The 24,437-nt window shown below is 50.9% G+C and overlaps 2 protein-coding genes across 4 annotated transcripts in view; one reads left to right on the top strand and one right to left on the bottom strand.

Annotated features, from left to right (window-relative positions):
• The window catches only part of BPHL (biphenyl hydrolase like), a 37,059-nt gene extending 18,872 nt beyond the window's left edge, over positions 1–18,187 (top strand). For all 3 annotated transcript variants that reach the window (XM_077886235.1, XM_077886236.1, XM_077886234.1), the window contains exons 5-7: positions 2,955–3,086; positions 6,193–6,316; positions 17,742–18,187. In XM_077886235.1, the coding sequence (XP_077742361.1) occupies positions 2,955–3,086; positions 6,193–6,316; positions 17,742–17,829 (344 nt within the window). In that variant the 3' untranslated portion in view covers positions 17,830–18,187. The remainder of the gene's footprint in view (positions 1–2,954; positions 3,087–6,192; positions 6,317–17,741) is intronic.
• A 12-nt stretch (positions 18,188–18,199) lies between these two features.
• Positions 18,200–23,253, bottom strand: LOC144306718 (tubulin beta-2A chain). Its single transcript, XM_077886232.1, has 4 exons — positions 23,095–23,253; positions 20,587–20,695; positions 20,129–20,239; positions 18,200–19,454 (listed from the first exon to the last, which is right to left on the bottom strand). The coding sequence occupies exons 1-4, from the start codon at positions 23,149–23,151 to the stop codon at positions 18,394–18,396; spliced, it is 1,338 nt and encodes a 445-aa protein (XP_077742358.1). The 5' UTR covers positions 23,152–23,253; the 3' UTR covers positions 18,200–18,393.
• Between the last annotated feature and the right edge of the window lie 1,184 nt (positions 23,254–24,437).

The raw sequence follows: 24,437 nt of genomic DNA, 5'->3' as shown, positions 1-24,437 counted from the left end.
AGCAGGCTCCATGCACCAGGAGCCCGACGTGGGATTCAATCCTGGGTCTCCAGGATCGCGCCCTGGGCCAAAGGCAGGCGCTAAACCGCTGCGCCACCCAGGGATCCCCTGTTGTGTGTTTAGATGCGAATTCCTTTTTAGTTAATCCAGTTCGAGTTACATTCGATTTTTGTCTGTGGACTCTTACCTTTTTTTTTTTTTTTTTTTTGGACTCTTATCTTTGATCAGGTCTGCAAACCATCCTTGCCCGTGTCCTTCCCAAATGGCTTCTCCTCTGCTCTCCTCCTTCCGGGACTGATTGGACTTTGTGGGCCTGGTCTTACCATCTTCCCTGTGTCTTGCCCATCTTCCTGTCTCTCTGTGCCCTGGTCTGCATCATTTCTTAAGCTTTCTCTTCCAATGTTCTAGCTTTTTCATTAGCTGTATAAAGATTCGGATTGTTTTCTGACCTGTCATTAGTACTCTTAACCTGAAAACACGTAAGCAAAAAGGACCATGTAGACAAATTGATGATGCTTTCCTTCAGATGGGATTTACATTACTTATGCTACTGTCGGGAACCACGGAATTAATACCAAATTGGGGCCATCTTAATCTCCAGTCAGTCTAGGAATCCCAGATTCAGCCCTACCCACCCAACCCCAGCTAGTAGTCGCGTTTCTCCCAAAAGCAACCCTGCCTTTTGAGTAGTCTTACCATTCTTTTTTCTGTTTTTAGGTTCTCTTCATTCTCACACACACACATGCATATCCTTGCTGTATCACATTCCGTAGGGCAAATGTATTTTATTCCCTTCTCTTTTATCAATGGTCTGTTTTTCATTAATGGCAGTGGCAGTTTCCGTTAATTGCTGCAACTCCAACAATGCAACAAAAAAAAATGTTTTTTATGAAAGATCTAGTTGTAGGGACACCTGGGTGGTTCAGTCGGTTAAGTGCCTGACTCTTGATCTCAGCTTAGGCGTAGGTCTCAGGTCGTGAGTTCAAGCCCTGCATTGAGCTCTACACTGGGCATGGAGCCTACTCAATAAATAAATAAATAAATAAATAAATAAATAAATAAATAAATAAATAAATAATAAAATAATAAAATAAAATAAAATAAAATAAAATCTAGTCATTTCACTGCAAGGACACCTTGCAGAGGATGTGGTCTGCAGTAGAGCCCAAAGTAGAAATATCTATGGGAGGGACGCCTGGGTGGATCAGCCATTGAGCATCTGCTTTCAGCTCAGGTCATGATCCTGGAGATCTGGGATCAAGTCCCACATTGGGCTCCCCGCAGGGAGCCTGCTTCTCCCTCTGCCTCTCCCTCTGCATCTCTCATGAATAAATAAATAAAATCTTAAAAAAAAAAAAAAAGAACTATCTATGGGAGATTTCTTTACTGGCCATCTTTATGACATCTTGCTCCTCTCTCCTTTCCCCTCTTCCAACTCTCCTGTTTCTTCTTCCCAGATCTCGTCCCCACCCTCCTAATTTCCAGAGTTCTCTGTCCCCTCTGTGAGGTCCTTTTGTTCCTGTGCAGAGCAGGTCAGCTCTCTGGGCTTACCTCTGCAGATATGAACTGATCTGGGGTCATCTGTAACAGCATCTACCTTCCTTAGAAGGCAGTTGCAGTTGTACATGACAATTTTCCTTCCACTCTGTTATCTGTACTCACTGAGTACATACAAGGTGCCTGCCAAAGGGCCTGGCACCACCGAGAGTGCTGTGGTGGGGTTATTGTTCAGTAGTTCACATCATTAGTAATGTGTTGTCTTTGCGGTGTACTGTGTAGGGAAGCACTGCGTTAAAAGCTGTCTGTAAGCAATATGTAATATGCTCAGAAGCCTTAGAGTTATCAGTGTGTTTAAATAAATACAGAAAAGAGGGGATCCCTGGGTGGCTCAGCAGTTTGGCGCCTGCCTTTGGCCCAGGGCGTGATCCTGGGGTCCCGGGATCGAGTCCTGCATTGGGCTCCTTGTGTGGAGCCTGCTTCTCTGTCTGCCTGTGTCTCTGCCTCTCTCTCTCTCTCTCTCTCATGAATAAATGAATAAAATCTTTAAAAAAATTAAAACATAAAGAAATACAGAAAAGAATGAGTAATTAAATTTGTTCATGCATTTTAAAAGGAATTTTTAGCTACTATTTCTTTTCCTAAAGAATGAATCATCTGTAATAAGGTTTTGAATTCGTAGTTAGCCTTTTACACCCATATTTCTTCAGTAGCAGAAACCAGAATGAATAATTTTTCTCTTTTTCAATGGACATGAATATAATTCAGAAAAAACCTTCTCTTTTATAAATCATGTCAGTCTTACTACTCAGGTAACTCTAATTGCAGAAATATCATCTTATATCTTACGACTTTAACAGAAAGCATTGAATGCAGATCTAATTTCATTCAGTTAGTAAAAGTTTATTTTGTGCCAGGCACTGGTTTGGGTTCTGGGGATAAATGGGCAATCAAACAAAGCCAAGTTCCTTTCATCTTAGTGGGGAGACCATCTGCCAGGGGCACAGAAAATGCTGATAGATGTTAAGCAGAGTAGATGAAGGGAGAGTACTCTCGGAGGGGTGCGGCCTCAGTGACCTGGATAAAGTGAGGAGTAAGCCACGTGAAACCAGGGGCAGGAGGTGGGGTGGGCTGGGGTGGGGTGGGTTTGGGGGGCTTCCAGGCAGACAGCAGCAAACACCGTGGCTCCAGAGTAGAGTATGTTTGCAATACCTAAAGATAAACCTTACTTATCATTAGACTAAACCTGTTCTTTTTTTTTTTTTTTTTCTTTTAGAGTTTATATATTTGAGAGAGTGTGAGCAAGTGAGAGAAGGAGCTGGGGGAGGAGCAGAGGGGGAGGGAGGGGTAGGCTCCCTGCTGAGCACGAAGCCCAACACAGGACTCCAGGATCATGACCTGAGCCACCCAGGTGCCCCTAGACTAAACCTGTTCTTGTCAATTCGTCTATTTTTCAGGTATCCGAGATGTTTCTAAATGGAGTGAGAAAACAAGAAAACCTCTCGAAACCTTATATGGCTATGACTACTTTGCCAAGACCTGTGAGAAGTGGGTGGATGGCATGCAACAATTTAAACATCTTCCAGATGGTAGGTTATATGAACTGTTTAGCTCTTCCTTTGCTGATTAGAGACGCTGCTTGCATTCCTCCCTTGGTGTTCCAGAATTCCTGGTGATGAATGCATTCACCCATTGTCCTTTTACACTGATGTGCGGACAGAGGATGCTAGTGATTGTATACCATACATGCTCTTGTAGAATAAATCCACCTTAAACTAGATGATGTGTATCAGGGTTCACATTAAGTCTTTAATAGCAAACTGTTCTTTCTTTCCTTCTAATCCTTTGTGCGTATGATGACAAGTAATTCTCCAGAAGCCTCAAATAGTGTTTGTCTTTTTCTAATTCTGGAGTTGGATAATCAGAAAACAAACAAGCTGCCACGTATACCATATTTTTTTTTCTTTTTCACATATAGACGCATTACATCCTCTGTCACTGGGCCAAAAAAAAAGCAGGCCTGTCCGTCCTGACCTTCAGCTCCACCAGAATTAGCCTGAGGAGAACTGTTCAGTGTATTTCCCCACCTTCAGAATTTAGTTATGTGACTGTAGCTCCCCGTCTTTATCTGAAAAATTAACATGATTTCCAGTAACAGGAAGAACTGACATCCTAAAGAGAAATTTTGAATTAAAGTTGTTTTTAAATAGCTATTTACATTTATAATCATTCTCCTATTTTAATTGCTAAAAGAATAGAGTAGCTAAGATCTAATCTGGGAGCATGTTGATGACAACATGGCTGCAGCTGCAGGACCAATTTGATCCATTAGGTAATCATTTCCAGAGTGAGTCACACCTATCAAAACTTTCACAATGAAAAGGACATTTGGAAATGTTACTTTTTTGGTTCAGGTTCAAAACAGCAAATATATCCTGTTCAGATGCTGTACCCAGCCACAGAAATAGGCCGTGGCAAATGTGTCTCCCTCAGCTCTTAAAACAAAAATGCCATAAAAAAATGTCTAAGACGGTTCTCCTTTAAAGAAGACAGATTTTTGAAATGTGGACTTTTTATGCTTTCCTGACTGAAGGGGTAGGAAGACCCAAAGGTAGAAGCAGAATTGAATTAGCAGGCTCAAAAATATGCCCTGTGTTTGTCAAAATTTAAACCTTCCATCCTAAGGAAAGACACTGTCGAGAGCATGAAAAGACAAGCCACAGACTGGGAGGAAGGAAATATTTGCAAAGGAAATACTTGCTAAAGCAGGTGATCCAGATGTACAAGACTCTTCACATCTCTTGTTAGTAAAACAAACAACCTGATTAAAAGATGAGCCAAATAACAAGATCCCAGTACTCACCTGTTAGAATGGCCAAAGCAGGATTTTGAGGGCCGTGAAAATACTCTGTGATCCCATAATTAAGGTTCCATGTCATTATACACTTGCCCAAACCCACAGAACGTGCAACACCAAGAGTGAAGCCCAATGTAAACTCCGGACTCCAGGTGACGATGACGTGTCAGTGCAGGTTTATCAGTTATAAAAACATCCCACTCTGGTGGGGAATATTGATAGCGGGGGAGGCAGTGCACGTGCACAGAGGAAATCCCTGAACCCTCCACTTTTGAAAAACCTAAATTTTTTAAAAAACAAATATAGTTAAAAAAAAAAAAGGAAAAAATGTCAAAATATAGAAGAACTAGCAGTGCATAAATAATCTTACAGCAAGACTGTTAACAAACTAATTTTCTTAAAGAATTTATTTATTTATTAATGAGGGACACAGAGCGAGGCAGAGACACAGGCAGAGGGAGAAGCAGGCTCCATGTAGGAGCCCGATGCAGGACTCGATTCCAGGACCCCAGGATCACGCCCTGGGCTGGAGGCAGACGCTTAACCTCTGAGCCACCCAGGGGTCCCTGTTAATAAACTGCTTATCTCCCCTCAACACTCATAATCTGACAGGAGCCCCCTTTTTTTCCCATAATTGTGCACTCAAGTTTGTGGGTGCTCAGTTTCACCTCGGGGCTAACTGCATGGATTTGGAGCCAGACAGGCCCGAGTGTGAAGTGTGGCCTTGCTACTTTGCTACTTGGTCGCTCTCAGAACGACGGGCAGACTTCACAACCTCTCTAAGCTGCCGCTCCCTCCCTGTGAACCCAAGAGGCGAATCACCACCCTGCAAGTGCTGTGAGGACTAAGAGGGTTCTGATCTGCATTAGCAGGTGTGTGTCACCCCAGAGACCAGAGAGGACAGCTTCTGAGACCTAGAGAAGTACTTCCCTAGCCAACCTGTCCCCTTCTCATTGAGCAGGCCGTGACCCCCATACTGAGGAGACCAGCCGGGTACCCAGGCAGCACCGCAGCAGGCTGGTCTGGGCAGCACCCCAGCTTTCTCAGGTTCCCAGCGACCCCAGCAGAGGCGGGGGAGGAAGGAGCTTGCTTTACGGAGTACCTGCCCACTGCCCAGAACTGTAGCTGTGACACTTCCTTTTGGCCTCACGGCCACCCCAGAGAACTGTAACTGTCCCCTGTTTGACCAGAGAGGAGGCTGAAACTCATCACCGAAGAGCCACCAAGATTCCCCAGGCAGGAAAGAGCAGGACAGGACCGGAGCCAGGTTGTCCCACCTCGGACTTAGAAGCGCTGTGACAGGAGGAGATGAGGGCCTCACCATCTCCAGAGTATGTCAGGAATGTCACGGAGGCAGGAGGGATGAAGGGCGGCCTACTTGGCACGTGTAACTTAAAACTTCGCAGTGAGGTGTAGAAGCCCTAAGGGCTAGCTGGGACCCCAGGGAACACTAAAGACCTTATTTCAAGGGAAATGCTTTTGAGGTGCCAAGCATCTACCATCAAGTTGCAAAATGGGGACTGCTATTCATGGTATACAGAGTTGTGGGTTTTTTTGTTGTTGTTTATTTTCCTTTTTTGCATGAATTCCACATATAGTCAGGCAAAGCTGCTTGTTTACCAGGAGAGCTTTCCAAGAAGAAAAAAAAAAACCTGAGAAACAGAAAAGGAGGCCCACTGATTGGGAGAGCTAGAAGACCCCTCAAGGCCCATCCAGCGCAAACCGCCTCTTTAGGGACAGGGGCACGGAGGTCCAGGGGGAGGCAGGACACCACGCCTCTGACTCACCTGGCGCCATGGCCACCCTGAAACAGTTTCTCCGTGCTGTTTGTCTTGCAGGGAATATCTGCAGGCACCTGCTGCCCCTGGTTCAGTGCCCCACCTTAATCGTGCACGGGGAGAAGGATCCTCTGGTCCCCCGTCCCCACGTCGACTTCATACACAAACACGTGAAAGGGTCGCGGTAAGTGCAGTCCCTGCCAGTCTCTGCTCCGGCGCACCCCCCAGAGCTGAGGATGTCCCTGAAGGAGCTATTGAAAGGAAATGTTGGGGGTGGAGGGGTTTTTTCTTTAAGATTTTATTTATGTATTTGAGAGAGAGTAAGAGAGCACGAGCAAGGAGCAGGCCCATCAAAGGGAGAGGGAGGGAACCCCATAAGGGCTCAGTCCCCGGACCCTGAGATCATGACCTGAGCCGGAGGCAGATGCTGAAGCCACTGATCCGCCCAGGCGCTCCGGGGTTGGGGGTTTTTAAAGCCTTAGCCCTCCCACCCCCCACACCCTCCCAGTAAACAGTACTGACATGTTTAGGATTCCCAGGGAAACCCAGAGCACGGGGAGCCCTGACTTATGGGTAAACGGGAACCAGAAGGAAAGGAATTCTTAGACAGACCTCTTACGGCTGCCGTTGCCGCGAGAGCAAATGTGTTAATAGGTGCTGAGTTCTGTACCACTGCACACAGCTTAGATTTACAGCAAGCAGTGTTAACTAAAACGGTTTTATATAATTTGGGGATTTTCAGATGAGTTTATTGTTATAAAAGTACCATCTACCCAGGAAAGAAAATTTGTGAAATCAGAACAAGAAAACGAATTGCCCGCTGCTTGTCACTCATTTAAATATCTCTGCTGTTAGCATTATTAATGTGTGTTCCTCCTTTCTAGTATTTTAAAAACATAGATATAATTATATTCTGTATTCAACTCTGAATCCTGCTTTTTTCCCCACTTTGAATTCTGCTGTAAACTTCTCATGTTATTTCAGCCTTAAATATGTACACATCAGATGGGAAGCCTGTTATTCAGAATCACAAAATACCAACGTATACCAAGCCGTGTTGGTGGCTCGGTCGATGAAACAGGAGATATATGTTACTTGTTCTTCGCATTCTTGTTTCTGCCAAGCAGCCTTGGGCATCGAAGCAGCTTATTATACATGTCAGCAGAAATTCTCTTCTTCAATTCCGTACATTTTTGTATGGAACAGAAACTTAATTTTTAAATACTTCGGCTGACGCAGAAGCCAGGTTTTGCTGGTACTTCTATCAAGATGAAAATTTGAAGTTGAATAAATTTAGTGTTTCCTTTCCATGCCATGGGTGCATACCATGGAGGAGAAAGTGAGCTGTGACAGGGGGGATAGTGACCTGATTTTATTTACTTTTTTTTTTTTAACAAACATACTGGGAAATAAGCATCTAAGTGAGTCTCGACCCCTTCAGAGACTATGTATTAATCCCAGAGATGCTGTCATTATTCTGGACATCTTTGGGATTCTATGGAATTCTTTTGAAATTGGCTTTATTAATGACTTCAGAAAATCCTCCCTCCTTCCCTCTCTCCCTCCTTCCCCCTTTCCCTTCCTCTCTGCCTCCCTCCTTTGCTCCTTTCCCCCGATGAGCTGATTTCTGATGCCCACCTTGAGCCGGCACTGCCTGGCATGGTTAGTGCTGGTCCCTGTCCTGAGCACTCACACAATCCAGCAAGGAGAACAGACTCAGAAACGGTTCCACGGGGGCTCCCGGGTGGCTCAGTCAGTGAAGCACCTGCCTTCGGCTCAGGTCATGATCCTGGGGTCCTGGGATCGAGCCCCGTGTTGGGCTTCCCACTTAGCGGGGAGTCTGCTTCTCCCTCTGCCTCTCCCTCCTGCTCCTGCTCTCTCTCTCTCTCTCTCTCTGTCTCTCAAATAAATAAAATCCTAAAAAAAAAGAAACAGTTCCACTACTTTTTAAATTATTATTAATTTCTTTTAATTCCAGTATAGTTAACATACAGCGTTATATTAGTTTCAGGTGCACAGTATAGTGACTCAACAATTCTGTATGTTAACTTGGGGCTCATCCTGATAAGTGTCCTCTTAATCCCCATCACCTATTTCACCCATCCCTCCACCCACCTCCCCTCAGTTTGTTCCCTGTAGTTAAGAGTCTGTTTCTTGGTTTGTCTCTCTTTTTTTTCTTTTAATTATATGTTTCCTAAATTCCACATATGAGTGAAATCATATCGTATTTATCTTTCTCTGACTGACTTCTTTCACTGACCATTATACTCTCCGGCTCCATCCATGTCATTAAAATGGCAAGATTCCATCCTTTTTATGGCTGATATTCCATTGTGTATATATACGACCTCGTCTCTATCTATTCATCTATCAAGGGACACTTGGGCTATTACCGTAATGGGACTATTATAAATAGTGCTGCTATAAACATAGGGGTGCATGTATCCCTTTGAATTAGTGTTTTTATATTCTTTGGGGTAAATACCCAGTAGTGTGATTACTGGATTGTAGGGTAGCTCCATTTTTAACCTTTTTTGAGCAAGCTCCATGCTGTTTCCTAGAGCGCCTGCACCAGTTTGCATTCCCACCATCAGGGTAAGAGGGTTTCTCTTTCTCTGCATCCTCATCAATGCCTTTTGTTGCCTGTGTTGTCAGTTTTAGCCTTTCTGACAGGTGTGAGCTGATACCTCCTTGTAGTTCCGACTTGTATTTCCCTGAGGATGAGTGATGTTGAACATCTTTTCGTGTGTCTGTTGGCCATCTGGATGTCTTCTGTGGAAAAATGTCTACTCATGTCTTCTGCCTATTTTTTAATTGGTTTATTTGCTTCTTGGATGCTGAGTTTATAAATTCTTTACGTAGTTTGGATACTAGCCCTTTATCAGATACATCATTTGCAAATATCTTCTCTCATTCAAGAAGCTTCTTATTTTGATGAAGTCCCAATAGTTTATTCTTGCTTTTGTTTCTCTTGCCTCAGGAGACATGTCCAATGTCAGAGAAGTTACTGCCTGTGCTTTCTTCTAGGAGTTTTATGGTTTCAGGTCTCACATGTAGGTCCTTAATCCATATTGAGTTTATCTTTGTGTATGGTGTAAGCCATCCACTACTTCTTCTTTTTTTTTTTTTTTTAAGATTTTATTTGTTTATTTATTTGAGATAGAGAGCATGAGTAGAGGGAGGGGCAGAGAGAGAGGGAGAAGCAAACTCTCAGCTGAGCAGGGAGCCCGATGCGGGGCTCGATCCCAGGACCCTGTGATCATGACCTAAGCTGAAGGCAGACACTTAACCGACTGAGCCACCGAGGGGCTCCAGCCATCCATTGCTTCTTAATCATACTATTCCATGATAAATTTCAACACATTTCTTGGAGAACTTTTAAATGTGAAGGACATGCTTTTTATTCTACAATAAAATATGATTATTATAAGCCTGTATGATTTTTAGATCTATATAGTATTTTATATTTTAAAAGGCATTTTACATACAATACGTAATTATGCTTCACAACAAACTTGTGAAAAAAAATGTTGTCCCCATTTAGATGAGAAAGTGAAGATTGAAAGATCTTAAGTAATCTCCCAAGGTTGCATAGATAGCAAATGACAAATCCTAGATTTTTTTTTTCCCTCCTAATATAGCACTTTTCCCCCCACAGTACATCTGCCTCTCATAAACATACTCTTACTTTAATATGATGGTAAGATGCCTGGATTATATACTTGCCGACCTGGTTAATTGTCCTCTGGCTTCAGAAATGACAGGTTTTTGCACGCTAATGCCCATGATAAATGCAGTGTATTCTCTTAGAGAGCCAGGTTCAATAAAAGTCAGTCTGCAAGGAAGTTTAATTTAGGAATTCTGTTCCAAACCCATCTCCTAGCAACAGAATACATCAATATGGGAAAAAAATATTCCCTTCCCATTCAGATGTTAATTATTTCAGTAGACTATTTTATGGAAGATCATTTTCTTTTTTTATTTTTATTTATTTATTTATTTATTTATTTATTTGAGAGAGAGAGAGAGAGAGAGAGAGAGAGCAAGTGAGCACACGAGCAGGGGAGAGAGACGGAGGGAGAGGGAGAAGCAAACTCCCCTCCTGAGCGGGGAGTCCGAGGCAGGGCTGGATCCCAGGATCCCAGGATCATGACCTGAGACAAAGGCTGATGCTTAACCAGCTGAACCACCCAGGTGCCCCAGAAGATAATTCTCTTAGAGCAGATATTCCTTGGAATGAATGAGTGGAAGGTGAAGTGTTATTGGCAGTGATGATCTTAAACTGGCTTGCGTTTTACACCTGCTGCCTTCCTCTGCTAAAAGAGTTCTTTTTGTGGGGCCTGAACCCACCTAGAGCACAGGTGGTTTATTTCGGACCCCAGAAAAGGAAGGTGGATTCATTGAGCACCAAAGTCCTGAGATTTGGCACTGCAGGCCATGTGGCAACAGGAAAGCAAGGTTGAGTGGCAAGTTTGCAGTGAACTCGGTATTTTATTACCTTGCCAGGTACGTGTATAATTAACTGTAAGGATACAGTTTATCCCTTCAAAGATTATACCAACAAATAGATACCACGTATGAAACTAATGCCTTTTTGTCCTCAGAAGGAGGCCAAATGAAGGCTCAGGTGGTTTAGCAGGCCTGTTTGCTGTGTGTGTTAATTTGTCTCTCTTTTTCTCTTTGTGAGGAACAATGGTAGTGAAGAGGCCTTAAATATCATTCCAGTTCAGCGTTTTTAAAGACTTTGTTTTTAGGTAGCTGAACCCTTCCTCCTAACAGACTCTGATGCAGAAGTCCAAGACATAATACATAACATAAAAGCTACTCTGATTCTAGCAGTGATGGGGAGTGCACCTTGTCCTGCCCCAACCCCTATGCGTCCCCTGCTCATCCAGCCCTCCCCTCTAGACTGCGAAGCCCTGACGCTGCTCACGGCCTCCTTGGGTAGCCGGCTGCTTCTTGGGCATCACTCTTCAAGGCCAGCCCCACACGCTTTCAGAGGGTTTGCACCGAGGAGAGGTTGGCAGCCTTTGGGGTTGCGGTAGACCAGCCTCAGGAGGCAGTGGGGCTGAGCCAGCTCAGAAGAGGATGTGACTTCACAGCTGGTGAAGCCACCTGTGTTCTCCCTCTGTGAGTACTGGTCAGCTAGCACCACTGTAACACGTACCACATGCTGGGTGGCTTAAACAGTAGAAATGCATCCCCTCATGGTCCTGGAGGCTCGGAATCTGAGATCAAGGTATCGCTGGGTTATTTCTTCTGAGGCTCCTTTCCTTGACTTATAGATGGCTTTTCTCTCTGTGTCCTCGCATGGTCTCTCCTCTCTGTGCCCTAATCTCCTCTTATAAGGACACCAGTCACATGGGATTAGGTCCCACCCATATGATCTCCTTAAAGATAATCTATCTTAAAGATAATCGCCTCCTTAAAGATCTTCTATCCAAATATGGTCTCACTCTGAATTGCTAGGCGTTAGGACTTCAACATACAGATTCCTGGGACATGAATTCAGTGCACAAGCATATGTTTCTATGGAGGTGCTCAGATCTCAGGAATGAGAGGACCAGCAGAGACCAGGATCCAGGTTTCAGACCCGGCTGCAGATGACCAGCACCTTGCCTGGAATCCCTCTCCACAGCCCTCCTCTCCACCCTCTCCCATTGCCTGGCCACGTGTACTCATCTCTCAGGTAGCAACTCAGATGTAGCCTCCTCTTCCAGTTACTCATCTTTTTGAGACCACATGGTCCTTTTGAATAGCTGTGAGCATATGAATTTAATTTTCCTCCTGTTGAGCATCTCAGCACCGGTTCCAGGATGTGGTCTGGTACATTTTAAAGTGCTTAGTACGCTTTGAAAGAAAGAGAACATGAGAGGCACACAGGGGCCATTGACTGGTGACTCAGTCCCAAAAAGTGTGGTGCAGAGTCCAACTGCATGTTCCGGGGCCGAGGCCAGAGAGCCAGATCAGGTGGGAAAGAATGAGGGGCAAAGTCCATGTGTGCAAAGAGTTGGCACCAAGGGTCCAATGTGAACTGGAGGGGAGAGGTGGGAGGTGGAATCTTGCCGAGAGAGCAGAATTGGTATGCTGGGATCCTGAGCAGCGCTCCGCAGTGGGTAAGAGCACTGGCAGGGACCCCATTAAACCCGCCTTTGAGTGCTGGCTCTGGCACTGTGTGCCCGTAAGCAGTGCGCATATATTTCTGTTCCTCTCTTTCCTTGTAGGTAAGATGGGGATGATAGCCATCATTTCAAAATATTTTTTGAGGAATTAGGAAGTATTTGTACATTTAAGATCTAGTAAGAGCTCAGTACACAGTAGCTGCCACTTCTGTGGCTGGAATGGTGGTGTAGACGCAGGTGACCAGGGTCCCAGGAGACAGCTGGGGTGTAGCTTGACAGCAGGTCAGGGGCAAGCTGCCCTCTGACCTGACTTTCAGACCATTGTCAGTGTAGGCTTATGGGCGTCTCAGGATTCTCCAGAGACATAGAACCAGTAGGTTACACTCAACAGACACGCACACACGGAGGCTGGTTGACTTTATGGAATAAGAAATTGGCGCACGCAACTATGAAGGCTGAGAAGCCTGAGACCTTCAGTGGACAAGCTAGAGACCCAAGACAGCTGAAGGTAGGCCTGAGAGCCCAGAATAGCCAGTGTTTCCGTTTGAGCCCAAAGGTAAGAAAAAGCTCATGTCCCAGTTTGAAGGCCGTCAGGCAGGAGGAATGCCTTCTTACCTGGGGAAGGGTTGGGCCTTCACCTGATTGGATGTGGCCCACCTATATCGGGGAGGACAATCTGCTTCACTGAATTGTAATGATTTAAATGTTACTCTCATCCAGAAAACACCCTCACAGAAATGCCCAGAACAATGTTTGGCCAAATATCTGGGCATCCATGGCTCAGTCACGTATACACACAAAACCAACCACACAACAGGGAGGGCACAGGTACCAGCTACTCTGCACGGAGGTCCTGGCCTGTGGTAGGTTATGGGAGGGTGTGCCGGCAGGCTGGCAGTGAGGGGACACGCGATGAGACTGTCTAGGCAGTGGGCCACATGCCACAGGTTCTCTGACTCATGGGAGGGAAGAAGGACTTCCCTCTGCAACTTCTGGGCTCTTCAAGTCGGGTCACCAGAGGTTAGATGGCCTCAGGCCTCCAGTGCAGCCCAGGAGGAGCTGAAATGAGTCGACCCTGGTGACAGAGGCTCCTGCTGACGACAGGATTGTCTTCAGCTTAGTGGTAGAGTGAGGCAGGTTACTGGGGGCAGGTGGACCCTGCAGGAGGGGTAGCCACCGTGGCTCCCACTTCGAGGCCACTCCAGCCTGGGGACAGCGGGGGGAAATCTGCGCCCCCCCCCCCCCCATCCTGACTACCCCGGACGACGTTTTGTCTGCCTCTCCACATCCCAGAACTTCTAGTTCCTCATCTCTAGCTGCTTGCTGCTGTGCTTGAAGGGAAAGCAAGTCAGCTCAAGACCCCGCTTACAGTCCAGGTACCGGTGAACACCAGACAGGATTGGCCTCGTCCTTACAGAGCTGAGTCCTTTCTATTTCAGAGGGAGTGAGGTCTCATCCTTTCTAGAGAAACTTTACCTATGACATTTTGTAAACTCTCTCTCAAGGATCTTCACTTGGAACGGATTGTGTTAGCCAAATGTAAATGCGTCATGCTCCCAAGTCAGAGCATTGATCATCGAAGCTGTACACAGAACCATAGCGAGGACTTTTGCATATTGTACAGTGCAACCCAGAGTAAGGAAAGAACAGGAAACATCTATTGCTCACTGCGTTCCCAAAGTTCCCGTACGACGCACCTTATATGCATCATCTCATTTTGTCTTTGGAATAATCCTGTCGGGTAGACGCTGTTACTTGTCCCCCTGGAAAAGTGTGGCTTAGGGAGACGAAGTAACTTGCCAGCATTGATGCCATGTTGATTAGACTGGACGCGTCCTGCCCCCGTAGAGGCCATGCCTTGAACCCTGTGGTATCACCTCCAGTTACATTCAGCTGTGACTCAAAGCTCTCAGTCCGGTCAGAGGGCTCCAAGGCTGGCTTCTCCACAGTCTGATAGACCCTGGCAGCCCAGATGGGGTCTGCTCCTGGCTGTGGCATTACCAGAAGAGCACCCTCTGAGGCAGTTTGATTTCTTTCTTTTTTAAAAGATTATATTTATTTATTTGACAGGGAGAGAAAGAGCATGAATAGGGGAAGTGGCAGAGGGAGAGGGAGAAGCAGGGAGCCCGGTGCAGGACTCGATCCCAAGACCCCCGGATCCCAGGATCATGACCTGAGCCAAAGGCAGTCGCTTAACCAATTGAGCCACCCAGGCGCCGTTTGATTTCTTTCTAAGGCTTGAGTCATGGTTGCATTTGAGAGAAGGAACTTCTCAGAAATCTTCTTCCCTTTCCCAAACATCATCCAGGAAAGAGCCTGCTGGAGAGGATGCAGGCTTGGAGGCCATCTCCCACCCCATTTCACCAGCTTAAAGGGGATTGTGGCCTACCCATTATTACCCTTTTCTTAGATGGGCTTTCTGAAAGAGGCAGAGAATAAAAAATTACTCTTTTTTTGAGAGGGAGTGCAAGTTGGGGGGCAGGTGGGGCAGAGGGAGATGGAGAGAGAGAATCCGAAGCAGGTTTCATGCCCAGGGTGAAGCCCTGCAGGCACCTCAGTCTCAACCCTGAGATCACAACCTGAGCCAAAATCAAGATTTGGATGCTTGACTGACCGAGCCACCCAGGTGCCCCGAGAATAAATAACCCAAAGGGGATGTTGTTGGCAACCCGGCCTGGGTGGCCTTGGAGGGAATGCCTGAGAGTGGCAAGTCCTCCCTGGTAGCCACATGGCTGTCCGGTTTCATAGTGGAGGAGATCCAGGCACAAAGAACCAGCAGCCTTTTTTGGTTTAAAAAAAAGAAAAAAAAAAAAAAAAACAGGTGCACCTGGGTGGCTCATTTGGTTAAGCATCTGCCTTTGGTTTGGGTCATGATCTCAGGGTCCTGGGATCTAGCCCACATCAGGCTCCCTGCTCAGGGGACATCTGTTTCTACCTCTGCCCCTCCCCTGCTCGTGCTCCCTCTCCCTCTCTCAAATACATAAAATATTAAAAATTAAAAAACAAAACAGACATAACTAGCAACCTTATATACAGTTAGAGTTTTGTCATATCCAAAGCTACAGCACATTGCTCGTGACCTGCTCCAGTCTGTAGCTCTCACGGCTTGATCTGCAAGCCGTTGAAGGTTAGACTGAGGCAAGGAGGGAGAGGTAGTATGATGGGGCCAGCATGTTTGTCCTTGGCCGCCTCATCTGTAAGGAGCATCCTAGAAGGATTGTTCCCAAGCAGAAGTAAAGTGACCGCTGAATGTACACAGTGGGACCAGACACATTCTAGCTTCTCAGAAGATCTAGAGTCAAAGCTCTTTTTTTTTGAAGGTGCCAAATGCAGGCAGGAACCTCTCCTGGGAAAGAGCAGTTTGCATTTATTCCCTCGGAGGCCCCTCCATTTCCAGTTGTACCATGAGTCTGATGGTGGGGGACTTGCTACTCATTTTCCTGGAAAATGTGATTGTTTGAAAACCACCCTCCATGAAGCATGTGATTAGTTCCTTTTGTTACTTGGGCAAGAATCTACATCAGCAGTACACTGCCGCATTGCCCTGAGAGCTATATATTTATGCTTGTCTGGGGGATTCTTTCCAAAGAGGAACACATGATAGGTTTTAAGTGTAGTGAATGCTGTGTCAGACCTAAAGGATGAGGATATAGTAAGAACCTTATAATGACCCCTAAACCGTATCAAGGAGAAGAGCAATTTTATTTTTAGCCCCATCCATCCATCCATCTCCATTCCAGGCAGTTCTGAGGTTAAATGCCTGAAAACAGGCCTCGCATATTGTTAACGAAGAGGACCTAGTTTTTATTTCCCTAAGACTCAGAGATTCCCGTAGGAATAGTGCAGGTACACTGAGGCTAAAAAGAAATGAGGCACAGCTGGTATCTCTCCTTCATTGTTGGGAATCTGAGCAAATTGTAGAAACAGGGTAGGGCATGTGATAGCCAGCTTGGTTACCCAAAAAGTGGACTTCCAGCTTGGGTAGGTCAGGGTCCCTCTGCTTCAGAGTTCAGCCTAGCACACATGAGGAGATGCAGCTTAGCGTAGACATGTCCTTCTATGACTTTTCGATATCCTTGGCAGTTGGTTATTTTCTGCCTTCTACAACTGGAGGCCCTGAGCATCCCTGCAGACCCTGCTCCTTGTGTAGGGCAACTGGGATCCTGTCTTTGGGGCTGGTGCTGCTGATCCTTTTTTCTCTGAACAGCATTAGAATTGAATTTGGAGGGTTCTGGCTATTATTAATGGCATTACAAGCTTTCCCAAGGGCCTCAGAAAGATGGCAACAATATATCCTTCTTTCAAGTGGATTAAGATGTGTATCTAGGTACTTCTAGCCCACACCCCACGTGGTTGAGCTGCGGGGGCACTGACATTGTCCAAGGACAGCTATTCCCCAGTTCCTGCTCCCCACAAATCCTCCCTAGTGCTCGCTGAAGTTCATAGAGCTCTCAACCCCCAGTTGTTGAAAGGTCAGAGAATTAGTGTAATAACTGGCATTTTGCCCCAATAGGATCCTTTTAATGTCCAATTGTTATTATAGACACAACAGCCTGAACTTGTGCTTATATCCTAGCTTTAAAACTTACTATTTTTCTGTACTTTCACAGCCAAAAAAAAAAAAGCCAATAAATAGAACTCAGGGAAAATTGCCTGTATTAAAGAAATTGCAAACCAGCCACACTTGACCAAAAGCTTATGGAAGAAGTCTTATGAGGAGCACAGTGAGGTTTGCCACAAGACATGTTGTGACAGCTGCAGAACAAAGGGTTGTTGAGGCTGGCTCCAGCTGCCCTCACCATCCCAGGGAACACTTACTTGCCTTTTGTCTGATGGCATGTATTCAGACTTACTCAGTCCTCCAAAAATGACAGGGTGATTTTGAACCTTAAATGACAAGCCGCTAGGGCCTGTGTTTTCTGATTTGGGCTTTCACTCTAGGATATCCCAGGAAGCTCCCCTATTCCAATCCAGTGGAGTCTGGACATCTCATATTTTTCTTGCCTTTCAAACCTTCTCTCTTAAAAATCAACCTTATTAAAGAGTTTTTCCCCCCTTTAGGTAATGAAAAAAGTTTATGATTAACGGCTCAGGTCCTGATCCCCGGATCTGGGATCGAGTCCCACATCGGAGCTCCTTGTGTGGAGCCTGCTTCTCCCTCTGCCTCTCTCTCTCTCTGTGTCTCTCGTGAATAAATAAAACCTAAAAAAAAAATAAAGTTAAACCATTTGTTACATGATACAGTTCCAAATTCCAAATACAATGTGTGTGCTCTGTTAAGTCAACCCCCAGGTTGGTTGTAAACTCCCCACGCAGCTTTCACCCTTATGTCTATATTCGGGAAAAGTTTATATTACATTTCCTCCCCAATAGGCATCATGAAAAAACGGACGGGGGCAGTTTTTCACTTCAGATTTTCATGAAATGCTAGAAAGGGTAAGTGTTTTAAATGGTATGCCATTAATCATAAGCTTTTTTTCTTTTCAGGTTGCATCTGATGCCAGAAGGCAAGCACAACCTCCATCTGCGCTTTGCAGATGAATTCAATAAGTTAGTAGAAGACTTCCTACAGTAAAAATGCCCGAGAACCGCAGGAACCTGATGATGCCTTACTGTGGAATCACCTGTTGGTGAGCCTCTTGCTGTCATTCCTCAGCTCACCTGCTTTCCCATACTTTCTACTCCTCCCTGCAAACTGCTCCCAAATAGAAATAATGACATTAAAACATCCTCTAGGGGTACCTGGTGGCTCAGTGATTGAGCATCTGCCTTTGGCTCAGGTCCTGATCCCGCAGTCTGGGGAATCGAGTCCCGCATTGGGCTTCCCACAGGGAGCCTGCTTCTTCCTCTGCCTCTCTGTGCCTCTCATGAATAAATAAATATAATGTTAAAAAATAAATAAAAGAATAAAAATTGCCTGAAATGAAACTGAAGAGACCACAACGTTTTGGACACATGCTTTTTTATTAGTATAGATATCTTAGACAATACTGTAGTTTTTAGGAGTTCCACATTATTACACCAACAGTGAATTTCTGACAGAGGCAAAACGGAGCACCATAGTATACAAATAGAAAGACCATGCTTGATTGAGGACAACAGAAGGTCACTAAAGATGCACAATTTATTTGAGAAGTTCTTAGGCCTCGTCCTCGCCCTCCTCCTCCTCGAACTCCCCCTGTTCGTCGGCCGTGGCGTCCTGGTACTGCTGGTACTCGGACACCAGGTCGTTCATGTTGCTCTCGGCCTCGGTGAACTCCATCTCGTCCATGCCCTCGCCCGTGTACCAGTGCAGGAAGGCCTTGCGCCGGAACATGGCCGTGAACTGCTCCGAGATGCGCTTGAACAGCTCCTGGATGGCCGTGCTGTTGCCGATGAAGGTGGCCGACATCTTCAGGCCGCGCGGCGGGATGTCGCACACGGCCGTCTTGACGTTGTTGGGGATCCACTCGACGAAGTAGCTGCTGTTCTTGTTCTGCACGTTGAGCATCTGCTCGTCCACCTCCTTCATGGACATGCGGCCGCGGAAGATAGCGGCCACCGTCAGGTAGCGGCCGTGGCGCGGGTCGCACGCGGCCATCATGTTCTTGGAGTCGAACATCTGCTGGGTGAGCTCGGGCACCGTGAGCGCGCGGTACTGCTGGCTGCCGCGGCTGGTGAGCGGGGCGAAGCCGGGCATGAAGAAGTGCAGGCGCGGGAAGGGCACCATGTTCACGGCCAGCTTGCGCAGGTCGGCGTTGAGCTGGCCCGGGAAGCGCAGGCAGGTGGTGACGCCGCTCATGGTGGCCGACACCAGGTGGTTGAGGTCGCCGTAGGTGGGGGTGGTCAGCTTCAGGGTGCGGAAGCAGATGTCGTACAGGGCCTCGTTGTCGATGGAATAGGTCTCATCGGTGTTCTCCACCAGCTGGTGCACCGACAGGGTGGCGTTGTAGGGCTCCACCACCGTGTCCGACACCTTGGGCGAGGGCATGACGCTGAAGGTGTTCATGATGCGGTCGGGGTACTCCTCGCGGATCTTGCTGATGAGCAGCGTGCCCATGCCCGAGCCCGTGCCGCCGCCCAGCGAGTGCGTCAGCTGGAAGCCCTGCAGGCAGTCGCAGCTCTCCGACTCCTTCCTCACCACGTCCAGCACCGAGTCTACCAGCTCGGCGCCCTCCGTGTAGTGGCCCTTGGCCCAGTTGTTCCCGGCACCGCTCTGGCCTGCCAGGGGGAAAGGAGAATATTAGACACTAAAACATTAGGAATTCTGAATTGTCATTGGACTGCAGACTAATCTGCAGACTTGCCGGTTCTGCTCTTATATATACCCTTTTTTACCCATGGAAAATTTTCTACATATCAATGATCCTCAAAACCACTGGAGATCATAATGAGATAAAAGCAAGTTTAGTTTATATGGAATTATTAACTTATCAGGAAGGTGGTTTAATAGGAGCTCTGTACAAGTGTTCACAGCAGATGAAATAAACAGGCAGGAGCAAGGGCACAGTATGATCCGAAGAGAAGATGGGCCCTAAGCAGCTGCCTCCACTTCTGGGCATAACCTGTGCCCCTGGCCTTTGGCTTCCTGAAGTGGCTGCCCGCTGGCCCTGGGCTGCGATGCTACCAGAAGCCCACCGACTCCTGTGGGGACGCTGGTCCCGCTCTGTGTTCTTGACCCGTCCCAGGCCGCTGCGCGCTGGGAGGGCTCTAGAGGCCGCCTTGGGCCCACACTGTCCCCGGAGCTGCCCGGAGAGGGGCCGGGGGCTCAGGCCGGGACCCAGGCCTCTGTGGACCCCCAGTCTTCACCTGGCAGGCGACGCTAAGAATCGGGACTTGCCCGGCATTGAGGAAGGAGACTCCTGGAGCCCGTTGCCCTGACCGTGACTACGTACCGAACACGAAGTTGTCGGGCCTGAAGATCTGGCCAAAGGGCCCGGACCGGACCGAGTCCATGGTGCCCGGCTCCAGATCCACCAGGATGGCCCGAGGCACGTATTTGTTACCTGCGGGGAACAGAGCCGGACTTAGACAGGCGGGGGGCACAGGGATCACAGCCCGGGCTGTGCTCCATGCGCCTCTCACAGCAGCATCATTAGAGAAAATTCTAGCACCAGAAACAAAAGGCAGCGAACAGAGCTGTCTCTCTGCCTTAGAAGAGGAGCCAGCGGCGGCTGCTTAGTCATGGCCAACATGCAGGAGTCAGGGGGGCTTCGCCAGTCATTTTTAGCAGCTGACACTTTAAATGCATGCAAACAGCCTCTCTGTGCCGGGGCCACCGGCTGTCCCTAGGACACTGCGTCTGCCCCAGCGTGCAAAGCAGGGGGACTGGGCAGAAAGCATGGCTCATCACCTGCAGCTTCATTGTAGTACACGTTGATTCTCTCCAGCTGCAAGTCGCTGTCTCCATGGTAACTGCCGGTGGGGTCGATCCCGTGCTCGTCACTGATGACCTCCCAAAACTGGGGAAAGACACACAGGTCAGGGAGGGGGCTGGCACCCTGGATGCCAGTGAGGAGGGCGGCCCCTGGGTCCCCTCCCTGTCCTTGGAGCAGGGGCCCCGTGGGGGCGGGGGGGGGGGGGGGCCTAGAGCTGCACCCGTGTGCTGCGGGGGCTGCCGCAGGGGGGCTCGTCGGGGCGCAGGGCGGCGGCCCCTCCCCCAGGCTGCCAGGGGCACTGCCCCGGGAGGGGGGGCGCGGCGGAGGCCCCGGCAGGGAGAGCCCCGGATGCTGGGGAGGTGGGCGCCCCCGGCAGGGCTGAAGGTCACAGCCACCCCTGATGGGCAGGGAGGCCTGCGGAGACCCCGCCCCGCCACTGCCTCGGGGATGCGTGCTCCTGCTCGGGGTGCAAACCCCACCCAGCCCTGCAGGCAGCAGCCGGGACCTCGGACAGCAGCGGGCGGGTCGCCCTGTCCCCGCGGGGGCCGGTGGGGAGGGGTGGGGGAGAGGAGAAGGGTAGCGGTGAGGACGGAGCGGGGGAAAGGGCAGGGGCCGGAAGAGCGGCAGCCCTACAGAGTAGGGGGGGAGGGGGGAGAAGAGGGAGGGAAGAAGGGAGGAGGATGGGGAGAGGAGAGTGGGAGCGGCAGCCCTGCGGGGGTCGGTGGCTGGAGCCGGGCGCTGGGAGGGCGCAGCTCCGTGTGAATGTGCAGCGGGGGGGGGGGGGGGGGGGGGATGAAGGAGAGGCGGGGGGAGGCGGGGGAAGAGGCGGGGGGTGCGGAGGGGAGCGCCGGGCCCTCGGAGAGCCGCGGCCTCACCACCCCCGCCCCGCCCCCCCCGCCGCGGTCCGAGCCAGGGCCCCGCACCTGCCACCAGCCCACAGGCGGCGGCCCGCGACAGTGGGGCTCGGCGTCCGCGGCGCCCCTGTAGGCACCGAGCATCCTGGTCTTTGTAACCTAAAAAGAAGTCCCTCTAGCTCGCCACCCCAATGACACTGCATTTTTTCATTCAAACTATAGAGGGACATACACAATCGAATTAAGCTGCGCTCCAGGCCACTGGCAGCGCGGCGGCTCGCCCACCCCAGCGCCCGGGCAGCGGCCGGGAGTCCTAAGGGCCCGTGAGCGTGAGCCCCACTGCGGCTCCGCGGGCCCGGGCAGGTCGGGGCGCTCCCCGCCGCGCTCACAGGCGCCACCGGGGCCCACGGCCGCCCACACCTGGCCCCGGCCCGCCCCCGCCCCCGCCCGCACCCTGGGGCCCGCCGCCCCTCCCCCTCCCCTGCCGGGATCCGCACCCTGAGGTCCTGGCGCCCCTCCCCCTCCCCTGCAGGGATCCGCACCCCGAGGTCCCGCCGCTCCTCCCCCTCCCCTGCCGGGTCCGCACCCTGAGGTCCTGGCGCCCCTCCCCCTCCCCTGCCGGGTCCGCACCCTGAGGTCCTGGCGCCCCTCCCCCTCCCCTGCAGAGATCCGCACCCTGAGGTCCCGCCGCTCCTCCCCCTCCCCTGCCGGGTCCGCACCCTGAGGTCCTGGCGCCCCTCCCCCTCCGCTGCAGGGGTCCGCACCCTGAGGTCCTGCCGGCCCCTCCCCCTCCTCCGCTCCGATCCGCACCCTGAGGTCCCGCCGCCACCTCCCCGTCCCCGCCCGGGTCTGCACCCTGAGGTCCCGCCGCCCCCTCCCCTTCCTCTGCGGGGTCCGCACCCTGAGGTCCCGCCGCCCCTCCCCCTCCCCTGCCGGGGTTCGCACCCTGAGGTCCCGCCACCCTCTCCCCCTCCTCTGCCGGGTCCGCATCCCTCGGAGCCCGCCGCCCCCGCCGGGTCCGCACCCTGAGGTCCCGCCGCTCCTCCCCCTCCCCTGCCGGGTCCGCACCCTAGGTCCCGCCGCTCCTCCCCCTCCCCTGCCGGGTCCGCACCCTGAGGTCCTGCCGGCCCCTCCCCCTCCTCCACTCGGATCCGCACCCTGAGGTCCCGCCGCCCCTCCCCCTCCCCTGCCGGGGTCCGCACCCTGAGGTCCAGCCACCCTCTCCCCCGCCCCCGCCGGGGTCCGCATCCCTCGGAGCCCGCCGCCCGCTCCCCGCCCCCGCCGGGTCCGCACCCTGAGGTCCTGGCGCCCCTCCCCCTCCCCTGCCGGGTCCGCACCCTGAGGTCCTGGCGCCCCTCCCCCTCCCCTGCCGGGTCCGCACCCTGAGGTCCCGCCGCTCCTCCCCCTCCCCTGCCGGGTCCGCACCCTGAGGTCCTGCCGGCCCCTCCCCCTCCTCCACTCGGATCCGCACCCTGAGGTCCCGCCGCCCCTCCCCCTCCCCTGCCGGGGTTCGCACCCTGAGGTCCCGCCACCCTCTCCCCCGCCCCCGCCGGGGTCCGCATCCCTCGGAGCCCGCCGCCCGCTCCCCGCCCCCGCCGGGTCCGCACCCTGGGCCCCGGGCGCGCCCACCTTGGCGCCGATCTGGTTGCCGCACTGGCCGGCCTGGATGTGCACGATCTCACGCATGGTGCGGGCTGCAGGCGGGCGGAGGCGCGGCCCGGGGAGCAGAGCGCGGCGCAGCCGGCGGAGTCCGCAGCAGAGAGCAGTCGCCGCCCCCCGCCCCGCCCTTTATAGCGCGGGAGGCGCCCCCGCCGGGCCCGCGGTGACGTAATGGGGCGGGGCGGGGGGCGGGGCGGCGGGGACTGCGGCACCGCGAGGGGGAGCCGGGGCGCGGTGCGAGGTGCGCGGCGCGGGGCTGGCCGGGCGCGGGGCTCGGCTGCCGGCGCCCCCTCCCGTGGCTCCGGGCGCCCGAGGCGGGCTGGGGGCGCGGGTCCCAGACGGGGGAGGGGCCTCGGCGGGGTGCGGGGCTCCTGCCTGCGCGGGGCCTGGAGCAGGTGCGGATCCGCAGCCAGGGTGCGGGACGGACTAGGGGGAGGGGCTCCGGGGACCGCAGGTGCCACCGCGTCGGGAAGACGGTGGGTGTGCGAGGGGCTGCGCTGGCCCCGCGCATCCCCTGGGCTCTTGGGCCCTGGTAAGGGCCGTGCAGCTGCGGCGAGTTCTGCGCGGGGCCTGCGTGCCACGGAGGATGCCAGGGGCCTCAGCCCCGGATCCCGAGCCCTCCACGCGCTGTGTCACCTAATCCCCGCGGCCTCCTTCCAGGGCCGCGCAGCCCCGTTCAAAGGCCACCACGCGCGACTCCTGAACGCTTGAGATGTGCCCTAGGCGCTGTGCGTGTAAGTCAGTCACTGCATTTCATGGACTCAGTAAGTTAAGCGACTTACTAATTTTGCATATTGATAACACATCAAAATACTATTTTGGATATAGGTTTTAATTCATTTTTTTTTCTTTTACCTTCTTAAATGACTACTACAAGGGCAGCCCGGGTGGCTCAGCAGTTTAGTGCCACCTTCCACCCAGGGCGTGATCCTGGAGACCCTGGATGGAGACCCCGGTCGGGCTCCCTGCATGGAGCCTGTTTCTCCCTCTGCCTGGGTCTCTGCCTCTCTCTCTCTGTGTGTCTCTCATGAATAAATAAATAGAATATTTTTTTTAATGACTACTACACTAGTAGCGACTACTGGAAAATTTTGTTACCTGAGTGACTCACATTGTATTTCCAGTGAACAGCCCTGCTCTAGAGTAGACGTAATTACTGTCCCAATTTCGGCGAAGGAGCCTCAAAGAGCTGAGTAGCTACAAAGCCAGTAAGTGAAGGCACCTCGAGTCCTTCCACAAAGACAAAGCCCAGGTGAGTTTTAAAGGCTTGGTCAGGGTGAGGTAACATCCAGTCTTGATTGTTCTCAACGATG

Source organism: Canis aureus, chromosome 37 (genome assembly GCF_053574225.1).
Source record: "Canis aureus isolate CA01 chromosome 37, VMU_Caureus_v.1.0, whole genome shotgun sequence".
NCBI lineage: Eukaryota > Metazoa > Chordata > Mammalia > Carnivora > Canidae > Canis > Canis aureus.
Note: the sequence above shows the minus strand (reverse complement) of the source record. Positions and strands in the feature narration are given on the sequence as shown.

Excerpts from the sequence above, each read along its gene's own strand:
- LOC144306718 (XM_077886232.1), bottom strand. The coding sequence starts at position 23,151 with ATGCGTGAGATCGTGCACATCCAGGCCGGCCAGTGCGGCAACCAGATC. Across the intron at positions 20,240-20,586 it reads GTACTACAATGAAGCTGCAG|GTAACAAATACGTGCCTCGG; the intron begins GTGATGAGCCAT and ends TGTTCCCCGCAG. Across the intron at positions 19,455-20,128 it reads GCCCGACAACTTCGTGTTCG|GCCAGAGCGGTGCCGGGAAC; the intron begins GTACGTAGTCAC and ends TCCCCCTGGCAG.